Consider the following 12,884-nt stretch of genomic DNA (forward strand, 5'->3'; position numbering starts at 1 on the left):
TAAGGCAAATGACTAGGGCTAAGGCTAATGACTAGGGCTAAGGCTAAGGCTAATGACTAGGGCTAGGGCTAAGGCTAAGGCTAAGTCTAAGACTAAGACTAAGACTAAGACTAAGACTAAGGCAAATGACTAGGGCTCCGTAAGGTTGCTATCTCTAGGAGAGTGATAAACGCTGAAACAATACTCGGCAGAGGGAAGGGATCAGAGTGAGTGTTAAATAGTGAGGGAGTGATATGAAACAGCTGGGTGCAATCAGTGTAAACAGGTGTGTGCAATTCGTGCTGAGTGCAATGCATGATGGGAAATGTAGTCCGGGGTGATGTGCAACAGTGTGTAGTGCGAGAGTCAATGAATAGGAAAGTTCGTTGACCGGATTCGTGACAATTATCATAATAAAATACAGTCAGTCAAACATATGGAAAAAAAAATATGTAGTAAAAAAAATATGTAGTCAAATCTGTGCCGTTAAGTGATATCACAGTACCGCCGTGATGTTATGCAAAACATTTTGTTTTACGTGGATATTGGAACACGAGTGAAGTACATAATAAATAATAATTTGCCATTCAAATACATCGAGAATACGGAAACATTTGATTTTGTGTTGAATGAGAGACCCAACGTTGGTTTCAGTTTAGTTTTAGCCTAAATGAATTCGTTTTGGCTTGTCTTTTATATTGCTATAGCTTCTTATATTTTTAATTCTTGTTCTTTTCTAAATATGCTACTGTTAATTGAAATAATTTGTTTACAGTGTTTATTATAATGTTTGTAAACATTTTGTGTCGGCATTAGGCCTAGGCTATTTCTAAATGAAATAATAAAATGCAACTTATTCGTGATTTATGTTTTTTTTCCCCCTAAAAACTATTTTTTTATGCGCGTAGCATATTTTAACCATGCAGCAAACTTTTTTAAATATTTTGATAAATTACTGAAAAGATAAATAATTAAATTACTTTTTAAACCGTTTAACTGATTGTATTATGGTCAGTTAACCGGTTAAACGGTTAAAATTAACATCCCTAGTTGTGTTCACACACTGCCAACACATATTTATGTCCAAACACCATGTAAAAGTGGATTTTGCATAGGGTGCCCTTTAATACTGACTTGTACTTGACAAAGTATAATTAAAGATACGCATAATGAGTTTTAAATAAATGAATTAGTGAAATATGTTACCATATTTTTTAAATTGTAATGTTGTTGTTTAATATGTAACCTGTAATTAAGACCACTCAATGGATAGCATTTATTCTATCTCTAAAAAAGCTTTTGTTAAAAGGTCTCTGTGAACAAGAAGTTAAAAAAATTAATTTATTATTGAAATTATCTAATTTGGCGATCCTTCTTCTTCTTCTTCTTCTTCTCCCTCCTCCCTAATTAGGACCTTTAATTGTTTAACATTTCTATCCTTGCAGCCTAAATCCAATCAGCCAAGGTTTCTGAGTGTATATGAATCTTCACTTATTTCTCACTGGACAGAATATTTTATCAGAGCACATTTGGATCTCCTGTTTGCTGTATATTTTAAAACTATCTTTTATGGCACTTTGCCCATAGACTTCAATTTACTTTTCCCTACTTTGAAGCTGCACACTGTTTAACATTCAGTGTAACCTGTGCTCTGAAGAACACACTCAACTGGCACAAAACGGGTCTCACTCTAACCGTCATCGGGTGCCGAGTCGGACTCGAGTCACTTGGCACACAGAGCTGTGACATTGCTCAGTAATTAAGACTATCTGTCATGTAGACACAAACTCCTATCCTGTATTCATCATGGCATAGCAAAGATGAACCCAAACACAAGAGTTCAGCTGCCAAGCTTTGGGATCTTCATTTTTCTTCAGGTTTAATTGTCTGGATGCACTTCCTCCAGTCATTAACCACAAAAGCTAAAACTTGGGTGTAAGGGGTTGACTGGAGTCTTCCCCTCCACTGCTGGAGCTTTAATTAAAGAGTGGAATGGGCTGGACTGGGTGCAAGGAAGTAGTAATTGGCCCTGGAGGCATTGTGTGCTGTGATAGAGACAGTGTAATCATACTCTTGTACAGTGCTTCCTGCTACACTATCTGGGAAAAAAAAATATGTAGTAAAAAAAATATGTAGTCAAATCTGTGCCGTTAAGTGATATCACAGTACCGCCGTGATGTTATGCAAAACATTTTGTTTTACGTGGATATTGGAACACGAGTGAAGTACATAATAAATAATAATTTGCCATTCAAATACATCGAGAATACGGAAACATTTGATTTTGTGTTGAATGAGAGACCCAACGTTGGTTTCAGTTTAGTTTTAGCCTAAATGAATTCGTTTTGGCTTGTCTTTTATATTGCTATAGCTTCTTATATTTTTAATTCTTGTTCTTTTCTAAATATGCTACTGTTAATTGAAATAATTTGTTTACAGTGTTTATTATAATGTTTGTAAACATTTTGTGTCGGCATTAGGCCTAGGCTATTTCTAAATGAAATAATAAAATGCAACTTATTCGTGATTTATGTTTTTTTTCCCCCTAAAAACTATTTTTTTATGCGCGTAGCATATTTTAACCATGCAGCAAACTTTTTTAAATATTTTGATAAATTACTGAAAAGATAAATAATTAAATTACTTTTTAAACCGTTTAACTGATTGTATTATGGTCAGTTAACCGGTTAAACGGTTAAAATTAACATCCCTAGTTGTGTTCACACACTGCCAACACATATTTATGTCCAAACACCATGTAAAAGTGGATTTTGCATAGGGTGCCCTTTAATACTGACTTGTACTTGACAAAGTATAATTAAAGATACGCATAATGAGTTTTAAATAAATGAATTAGTGAAATATGTTACCATATTTTTTAAATTGTAATGTTGTTGTTTAATATGTAACCTGTAATTAAGACCACTCAATGGATAGCATTTATTCTATCTCTAAAAAAGCTTTTGTTAAAAGGTCTCTGTGAACAAGAAGTTAAAAAAATTAATTTATTATTGAAATTATCTAATTTGGCGATCCTTCTTCTTCTTCTTCTTCTTCTCCCTCCTCCCTAATTAGGACCTTTAATTGTTTAACATTTCTATCCTTGCAGCCTAAATCCAATCAGCCAAGGTTTCTGAGTGTATATGAATCTTCACTTATTTCTCACTGGACAGAATATTTTATCAGAGCACATTTGGATCTCCTGTTTGCTGTATATTTTAAAACTATCTTTTATGGCACTTTGCCCATAGACTTCAATTTACTTTTCCCTACTTTGAAGCTGCACACTGTTTAACATTCAGTGTAACCTGTGCTCTGAAGAACACACTCAACTGGCACAAAACGGGTCTCACTCTAACCGTCATCGGGTGCCGAGTCGGACTCGAGTCACTTGGCACACAGAGCTGTGACATTGCTCAGTAATTAAGACTATCTGTCATGTAGACACAAACTCCTATCCTGTATTCATCATGGCATAGCAAAGATGAACCCAAACACAAGAGTTCAGCTGCCAAGCTTTGGGATCTTCATTTTTCTTCAGGTTTAATTGTCTGGATGCACTTCCTCCAGTCATTAACCACAAAAGCTAAAACTTGGGTGTAAGGGGTTGACTGGAGTCTTCCCCTCCACTGCTGGAGCTTTAATTAAAGAGTGGAATGGGCTGGACTGGGTGCAAGGAAGTAGTAATTGGCCCTGGAGGCATTGTGTGCTGTGATAGAGACAGTGTAATCATACTCTTGTACAGTGCTTCCTGCTACACTATCTGATTCTGAAACCCTTAGCCGTTACAAACATCTAGATGGCTGCGGTCCATCTATTGGATGATAAAAGGGCAAATGGCAGATTTGCAAAAGATTGATATATTAATTTAAAACTAGTCACGAAGTGGTATATGCAAAATGGCATATAGGTCATACTAGACCTACGCATATGCTTTTATTGAAAAACTTCCGTCGTCCATCAGACAGTGATTTTATTCAGAAAGTTCTGTAAAGAATGTGTTTAGTAAAGCACATATAAAGATTTATGCATTTAGCAGACACTTTTATCCAAAGCGACTTATGCCGGGTTCAGACTACACAATATTTTTGTCGGTCACGATAGTCACTGTGTCAGATTACACGATTTTGACTCCTAAAATCTTGTCATGTCGTGGACAAGAAACATGTCAGACTACATGTTGCTTCCCGACCATTCATCGCGTGCCGTTTTTAACGACGCGCGTGATGTCATCGAGAAGGCGGAATTAGCGACTGACTTCCGAAAACAAGAGTGTAAACATTGCTGAAGTGCTTGCTCTATAGTTCATCAGCATTTTTCTTTCTTTGTTCTGTCGTGGTAGTCCCTCGATGACACATCATACAGGCAGGAGTACTGTTGCCACAGCTCCACGAACCTTTCCTCCATCTCATAATTCCACCTAGCAGCACCATCATCTCTCTTTCGTTTTGCCATGTTTGAAACCTGTGTATGAAAGAGCTTCTATGCTGCTCGTCGTGGACAACAGGAAAAAAATTAAACATGCTAGTCTTTCTGTCACGAAGCATCACAGATGTGGAATCGGTTGTCCTCCACTATGACACACTACACGTGCTGAAATGATGGAATCTTGCGTCCCGACGCCCATTGTCATTTACGAATCCCCACAACACCCTACTTCAAGCAAATCGTGGCAAAATCGGGCAGTCTGAACCGGGTATTACAGTGCATTCAGGCTATAAATTTTTTACCAGTATGTGTGTTCCCTGGGAATCGAACCCACAACCTTTTGCGCTGGTAACACAATGCTCTACCACTGAGCTAATATTATATAATATAATATAAACTTTAATATTTTTGGGGCATTTTGGCTTTAAAGGGGTCATATGATGCGATTTCAATTTTTCCTTTCTCTTTGGAGTGTTACAAGCTCTTGGTGCATAAAGAAGATCTGTAAAGTTGCAAAGACTAAAGTCTCAAATCCAAAGAGATATTCTTTATAAAAGTTAAGAGTCAACCACGCCTACCTAAAACAGCTTGTTCTAACACGCCCCCACATATCTATGTCATGATGTGGGAAGATTTGCATAACACCGCCCAAATGTTCACGCAAAGAAAGAAGGCGTAACTTTTTTTCTCGCTGTAGTATTGTTGCCGCCGCCGCCATGTCGTGAAGGCATTGTGTGATTCGTTGTGAAAGCGAAACTCCTTTGTTTGGCCTTCCAAAAATGGACACGACTAGAAATCAGTGGTTAAGTTGTATTTACAACACTGTTCCAGAACACTTCAACCCAAATATTCAGATGTGGGCAGCACATTTTATGGAGGACTGTTTCCTGATCCTGGTAGAGTAGACTACAATGCTGGCTGTTCTGACTCACAGACTGTAAGTACGTTTTTTATATTTAAAGAATTTGCCACTTCAAACGCGAGTTTTGAGCAGTGTAGAGTAGGGCTTGTTGTTTGTAATTCCTCCGATCACAAATGCAGACATGGTTTTATGTTTACATAAAACAAATAATAAAAAAAAACATATTTATTTATTTGAATTTTGCCTTTATTTGACAGTTTGAGGAGAGATAGGAAGCAAGAAAAGAGGTGAGATATGAAGCGCAGTTGCGCAATATGTAGGTGCACTACCCTGAAGGCCCTGAAGGCCCTGAAGGCTCAGACACAAAACAGATTTTTAATAAAAACAGACAGCGTAAGCAGGGCTTCTATATTCCACAGGAGTGAGATATTTTGTCTTCATAGAAAATACAACAGTTTAAACTCTGGAATTCTCCCTAATTATCATTTTGTGATGTTCATGTTTATTTAGCTGCACACACAGCTCTAGGCAGAACGTAGCACCAAAATACATATAGTATTTTTCTTGTCAGCCTTAATAATTTTTAAATCAGGTCTGCAGCTGAAAGGATTTCACTTGTTTTATAATAAGGCTTGCCATGCTTATGAGAGAACTCAGTAGCAGCATTAGGGATTGGATTTTCACAGGATTGTGCGTGGCTGCCCTGCACTGAGATCTTTCTCAACCATCTGATCAAATCAGACCGTTACATTTTTCTGCTTATTAAAGTACAGTACACAAACGCACGCTCACAACTCAGTCCTGATGCCTCAAGGTGCAAGTTTGTTGTGAAGTGGAGCATCGGTTGTCTTCCCAAACGCACCCTTTGATTAGCCTGTTTGTTCAATGCTGAGCACTTTTAATAGGGGTTGCGTTGCAGGTCGGCCGTTTGGTGTACTTACCATTGAATCTCTGCACACACACAACGTCCATTGCCCCAACGGGCCCCTCATCCACTCTTCCTTCATCTCTTCTCTGATTAGACTTGTCCTTATGGAAGCTTTCCTTTGGATATTTTAAGCACAGAGAAATAGGAATAAGACTGTGTGTTTTACAGCCTTGCCCGTGGCACCAAATGATCTCTGACTCTTTAATCACGGCTAAATGCTGTCAGAGGGCCTGCAGTGAGAGACTGTCTGCGGCGAGTCTTAAACTAAACGCAGAAGGGACGGGCTGAGATAATGGGCTTTAGGAGGAAATGTGCTGAGGCGTCTCGCTGTGGGGGGAAAAGAGGCTTTGAGTCTTCAATGGCAACATTTTGTGCTGCTTCTGAGCACCAGAGAAAAAGATTTCTGCAAATTAAGCTCTGTCTAGATTTCCACTTTATTTGTCCTCCTCCGCAATGATTCAGAATGGCTGCAGATGAAGAGGCCGGCGGACTTGGAGCCAACGCGGAGTGGATTTGCCATGTTGAATGGGAGGGAAACTGTTTGCATCCCAGTGTGAGGCTTCTTTGAAAGTGAAGCGCTCACTTTGGGGCTGATGGGGAGTTGACGAGATCCGCAGGCCAGTGAGTGAGGCAAACGGTGGATGTGTTGTGTTTTTCTGCTCTTTTTCTCTCATCAGCGTAGGAGAACTGAGAGGAGCGTGATGAGTGCTGATTGACTGCGAGTGGAGCAGACGATGAGCGGCTCATCTATCTTTGCTGACCTCCCGCAGGTTTCCTGCCTTTGATGTGCCATGGTCATTTGTGTGGCGTGAGAGCTCAACCGACAGAAGAACTCATCTGTAGCAGATTTACTCAAATCAATAACGTGCCTCCTGCCCTCTTTGAGCTACTTAATGTGGCCTACGTCGCACCTCCTGGGAAAGACTCGCTCCAGCGCCAGGATGTTCCATGACCCCCCTCTATGCCAAGCTGTCTTCTCGAAGTGCTGATCATCCACCTCTTGTTTGTCTGGCATAGACAGCGGTCGTTGGTGTCTCACAGCACACAGTCTTCATTATGGCTTTATCCACTTTCAAAACAGCCTTCTGAGCTTAGTCAAGCAACTGGCTTAATCTTAAGGCCGTTTCACACCGAGCACGATGCGAAAAAGCGAGGCGAATTGCCGACGAACGTTCCTTTCACACCAAGCACGAAACGATTGATCGCCTTCTGCTAATTCACGCCTGCATGCTAGGTGGTGCTGACCAGCAATGCATTTTTACTCAGATATGTATCTCATATATGGATTTAACATCGTCCACTGCTCAATATAGAGCATTAAATATAGCTAAATAAAGTTTGGCTCTACGCCAGAAACACAAACTATCTATAATGCTTACAAGAAAACATCTTAAAATATAAATATAAGTACAATTAGCATCAAGCCACATTTGAAAATGTATGTGATTATTGTTTTTGCTTAAAACCCATTATAAACCATCATCGAGTGCTTGTAATAACTTCCGATTGTGATCTATAGTTGATTTTGATTCTATAATAGGCAAACATGCACTCTTTGTAGGCTATGTTTAATAACACCACACTGCTTATTGTCATAAACATCCTTTATTGTTATAAAATTACCATGAGCTGCATACAAATCACATACAGAAAATATATCGTCATAATCATATGTCTATTTGCTTTCATATTTCATGTGTAGAAAATGTTTCACTCGTTTTTTTAAACACGAAAGATCTAGAGAGTTAACGCGCTCTGACTCATTACACTCGTGCACGTGGAAGAAAACGGACACTCCAGATCACATAATTCAATGGAGAATTTAGAAATTATATTAAATGTGAGAATAAATTTGTCCTCAAATACCAAAGATAACAGGAACTCGGCAACAACTCTCTTCTCTCTACCGGGATACTCTTCTGTGTTTGTTTACACTGGTTTTCTAAACAGCGCCACCGCTCTCACCCTTTTGTGCAACATCAGCTGCTCTGGGCACGTGATCTAAGCTCAAATCTGATTGGACGGCCCGTTTCATCGTGGAGCGACGGGGAAAAAATCGACACACAAGACGAAAAAAAATCCTCGCTTTTTCGCACCGCGAATGATCGCGTGTGAATAGTCCCATAGGGATCTATTGTTTCAATTCAAAAGCGTCATCGCGACGAACATTCGCGCCGAATTTTCGCTTTCAGTGTGAAAAGCCCTTTAGGCTGATGATACACGGGGCAACTTTGGCTAATGTTGCCGTCAACGGGCAACCAGGTGAGACACAGGGCCCACGACCAATCTAAAGTATCCGTATAGAAATAAAATGGGAAAGTGCCCAAGCAACATTGCTCAAAAAGTTGCCCCATGTATCATCAGCCATAGTGGTTAAATATGGACTCGTTTCTGAGGTTGTTTAAATCATACAGTATCTTTAACATTGTATGTTGCTTTGGATGAAACCATTATAATTTGAAATTATGTTTTTGAAAAAAAGTCGCTTATGGTCACTAAAGCTGCATTTATTTGAATAAAAATACAGAAAAAAGTAATATTGCAAAATATTATTCAAATATAAATAATATTAATATTAAATAGTGTTTTCTAACTAAATATGTTTTAAAATGTAATTTATTCTTGTGATGGCAAAGCTGAATTTTCAGCAACCATTATTCCATGCTTAGTCACATGATCCTTCAGAAATCATTCTAATAGGCTGATTTGGTGCTCAAGAAACATGAAATATGATATTATATGGAATATGATGTTGTTTTCAGGATTCTTTGATTAATAGAAAGTTTGAAAGAACAGCATTTATTTTAAAAAGAAATATTTAGTAACATTTTAAATATCTTAATTGTCACTTTTGATAAATTTATTGCATCCTTGCTGAATAAAAGCATTCATTTCTTTCTCAAAAAAGGTCTTACTGACCCCAAACATTTGAGCAGTATTGTACAGTATATCAGAAACGATGGAGAAATATCCACTAAGTAAGCATGAGTTAGTAGTTAGCACTGACTTTTAAGGTATGAGGTGAGGGAAACCACATGTGCTCTGAGAATCAAATAAAATATCTCCTGATGCATGCAGTAAAATGCATTGTAAACAAATGTAAAAGAAAAAACATACAAAATGTATGTCTATGGTGGTTATGGACCTATTTATGCTAGCTAATACCATGTAAACACAAGAATGACTGTGTCAGTCTTTTATAGCATCTCTGGGCCACTTTAGGTGCGTTTGCAAGATTAGCTCCTTGCAGTTTCACCCATTTTATTGATAGCGTTTGCTTTCAGCATGGTATTAACTCATAGATAATTTAAAGAGAATATATGAGGGGATGTAAATAATCTTTGCTTCAGCTAATCCCCATTCACACTGGGATTCACTTGTATTGACAAAACACTGTACAAACTTGTATCTGTCAGCATATGTTCTGTAATATGTGTCTTGGCAATTTCAGGATACCAGGACACCGTTACATCCACAGCCTTTTGCTTGCAATGTAATACGACCGAGTCGTACTAATAAGCAAGAGTTTTTGTCCTCAGCTCTGACTGGAGTGTAGTGGCATTTTATTTGGCTGGTGTAAAAAAGCATCCTTTCTTCTTCTCTGTGTATCAGGTTGTGAAAGTGGCCACTGGGGGCCCCACTGCAGCAACCGCTGTCAGTGCAAGAATGGGGCCCTGTGTAACCCTATCACAGGAGCCTGTGTCTGCACAGACGGCTACCAAGGTTGGCGCTGTGAGGATCAATGTGAGCCTGGCTACTATGGCAAGGGCTGCCAGCTACAATGTCAATGCCTCAACGGTGCCACCTGCCACCACGAGACGGGGGAATGCATATGTGCACCAGGCTACATGGGTCCCATGTGAGTACCAGAGATAAAACTGGTTTGCAATATAGAGATATGAAGGTAAATATGTATTTGCTGAAATATATTCTTTATATAGAGGAGACAAGGGCAAGTTGTTACTCTAGTGAAAAGGGTAGGATTATTTTTGAAAGACAATTTCTGTATAGGCACACACCTCTTGACTACAAAAAAGCTACTCAACCTTTCCACCACCTTTTGCAAAGGAGACACATTCACCTTTTGTGTTGTCACAATGAGAACATGTCATTAAATAGTCCGTTTTTTTCAGCTAAATTAAAAAAGTAACGTTTTGTGCTTCATGAAATATAGAAAAAATATAATTCAAATATACACTGCCATTCAAAAGTTTGGGGTCAATATGATTTTAGTCCTTTGAATAAAAAATAAATACTTTTATTTTGCAAGGATGCATTAAATCAATGCATTAGATCCAACAAGACAGTAAAGACATTTATAACAGAACATATTTCCATTTTACATAAATCATGTGACACTGAAGACTTGAGTAATGGCTGCTGAAAAATCAGTTTTGCGGTCACAGAAATACATTCCATTTTAAAATATATTAAAATGGAAAATTTATTTCAAATTGTTGTAAAATTTCACAATATTACAGTTTTTGCTGTATTTTTGAACAAATAAATGTAGCTTTTGTGAGCATATTAAGAGACTTCTTTCAAAAACATAAAAAAATCTTAGCAAGCCCAAACTTTTGAACGGAAGTGTATAATTTTTTTTTTTTTTATCCTTTAAATATCAGTTGTTTTGGGCCACCAGAAATTGTAGTTGATTTTTTTTTTCATTATTACATAATACATATAAAAACATATGAGAGCATGCCTCACTAATGTAAAAATAATAGCAATTCCTTGCTAGAATGTATGCTACTGTAGTTACTTCACATATTTCTCCAAAATACATTAGAAAAATGTTAACAGAAATTGTAATTTGGAGGATGCCATTTGAAGAAGGTGTTTGAAACCAACACAGAAAATCAATGTTGTAGAGTTTTCACCTAAAACCTTCTAGGTACTTCCCCGTGTGACAACTAGCCCCAGTCTCCCATACTAGTCTACATACTATGTACTTACTATGTTCATTGTTAGCATAGTGAAAACACTATGAAGTTCTTGTGAGGGTACTTTAAAAAAATATGGGTTTTTTTTGCATTTGTTCTAAAGTCTTTGAACGTTCTTGTGTTTTATGTTGCAATCCTTTGCAATGACTGCCTGAATTTCAAGTGTTTGTTCTTGTGGTTCGGCAGCTGTGGGGAGCGATGTCCCTCTGGAAGTCATGGGCCACAGTGCGAGCAGCGCTGCCCCTGTCAGAACGGAGGAACCTGCCATCACATCACTGGAGAATGCTCCTGCCCTGCTGGATGGACGGTAAGATGCTGCACACAGGGGGACCGAAAGAGTGGAGAAGTGGGGGACAAAGGGAAAGTGACTGAGAGAATAAAGGACAGAAAAGAAACAGAGAGGAATAAAGATGAGGAGACAGATGATAAGGAATGAGGGGCAGAAAGTGAAGGAGAGTAAAAGGGCAAGAGACTGAAGCGACGGAAGAGATGAGTCATGCTTAAAAGGAAGGAAGGAAGGAAAAGAGAGAGTAATTAAAAGGAGAAAGGGAGGGTTAAGTGAATGGTGGGAAGGTGAAAGAGTTTAAGAGGTAAATGAAGGAAGGGTGGAAGAGAATCTGAATGTAGATACTTACACAAAAAACTAAGTGGGGAAGAAATGACACTGATCTGAGTCTAGCAGAGCAGCTGAAGTTATTATTTGGAAGCAAATTGTGTGAAGTTTGCTGAGCCTCATTATTACTCCTTTTGCATCATCTCAAACTTGTAAAGAGGACATATCAAAAACACAAATTTCCTTTCTCTTCTGAAAAGAGCTTAATGTGCTACAGTATGTAGACATACTCTAATATTCACAAAGTAATGCTCTAATTTCTGTTCACCGTTTATTAAAACTAAACTGCATAAATGGGTCATTTAGATATTGTAATAGTATTGACCTCATAACTGTGAGTACTGTACATTATCATATGAGATGTATACATTTAAATGCCTATCCAATGATTAAGGAACCTTGCTCAAAGGTCATAAGTGGTTACAGATATATAGAATATGGCCTCTTTTGGAGGGCCAAATTCTGTGTTTCTGTATAAGTCTTTAATCTTTAATTATATAGATTCAATATACTGATTCTATATACTGTATGCTCACCTAAAATCATTTATTCCCTCATGTTGTTTCAAACCTGTATGAGAATGTTATTCTAAATGTTTGTTATTTTTATTTTGAAAAAATGTATTGGCTGCTTGTTTCCATATATTGAAAGTGAATGCGCTTTCAAGCTCCAACAGGGCTACAGACGAAAAAATTATAATTTAAGGAGCCATTGGCTCCTATAAGAAACTAAAAAATGTTATGTGCCACAGAATAAATGTGTTTCATTTATTTATTTTTTCTTTTCTTTTTTTTAAACACTTTAACATTTCAGTCATACTGTCATGTGTTTATGTCTCCCCTCCTTTTACAGCATCAGCTTTTTAATCCATCTTTTAAATGTCTTAGGAACTAAGGTTCACTTAAAGTGGGAACTAAACATCTTTTCCAACTTCAAAACTATATACAGTCATAAAGAATTGTTTATTACAAAGAATCTGTAGCAATATCATGGACCACAACTATGTCAGCATCACTTGCCCATTGAGTGTAGTTTGGGCTCCTCCTCAATGCATCCTATAAATGTTGTCACATGTCTTGCACACATCCAGTCTGGTTTTGTTTTTTCATTAGTAACATGCAATTATATAAG

General features: G+C 37.9%; 1 protein-coding gene across 1 annotated transcript in view; it reads left to right on the plus strand.

The window, feature by feature from the left end:
- Positions 1-12,884, plus strand: part of LOC107583869 (multiple epidermal growth factor-like domains protein 10) — a 148,844-nt gene that overhangs the window by 94,288 nt on the left and 41,672 nt on the right. The window contains exons 9-10 of the mRNA XM_016270222.1: positions 9,810-10,056; positions 11,327-11,447. Of these exons, the coding sequence (XP_016125708.1) occupies positions 9,810-10,056; positions 11,327-11,447 (368 nt within the window). The remainder of the gene's footprint in view (positions 1-9,809; positions 10,057-11,326; positions 11,448-12,884) is intronic.

This window comes from Sinocyclocheilus grahami, unplaced genomic scaffold (genome assembly GCF_001515645.1).
Source record: "Sinocyclocheilus grahami isolate Dianchi unplaced genomic scaffold, SAMN03320097.WGS_v1.1 scaffold55.1, whole genome shotgun sequence".
NCBI lineage: Eukaryota > Metazoa > Chordata > Actinopteri > Cypriniformes > Cyprinidae > Sinocyclocheilus > Sinocyclocheilus grahami.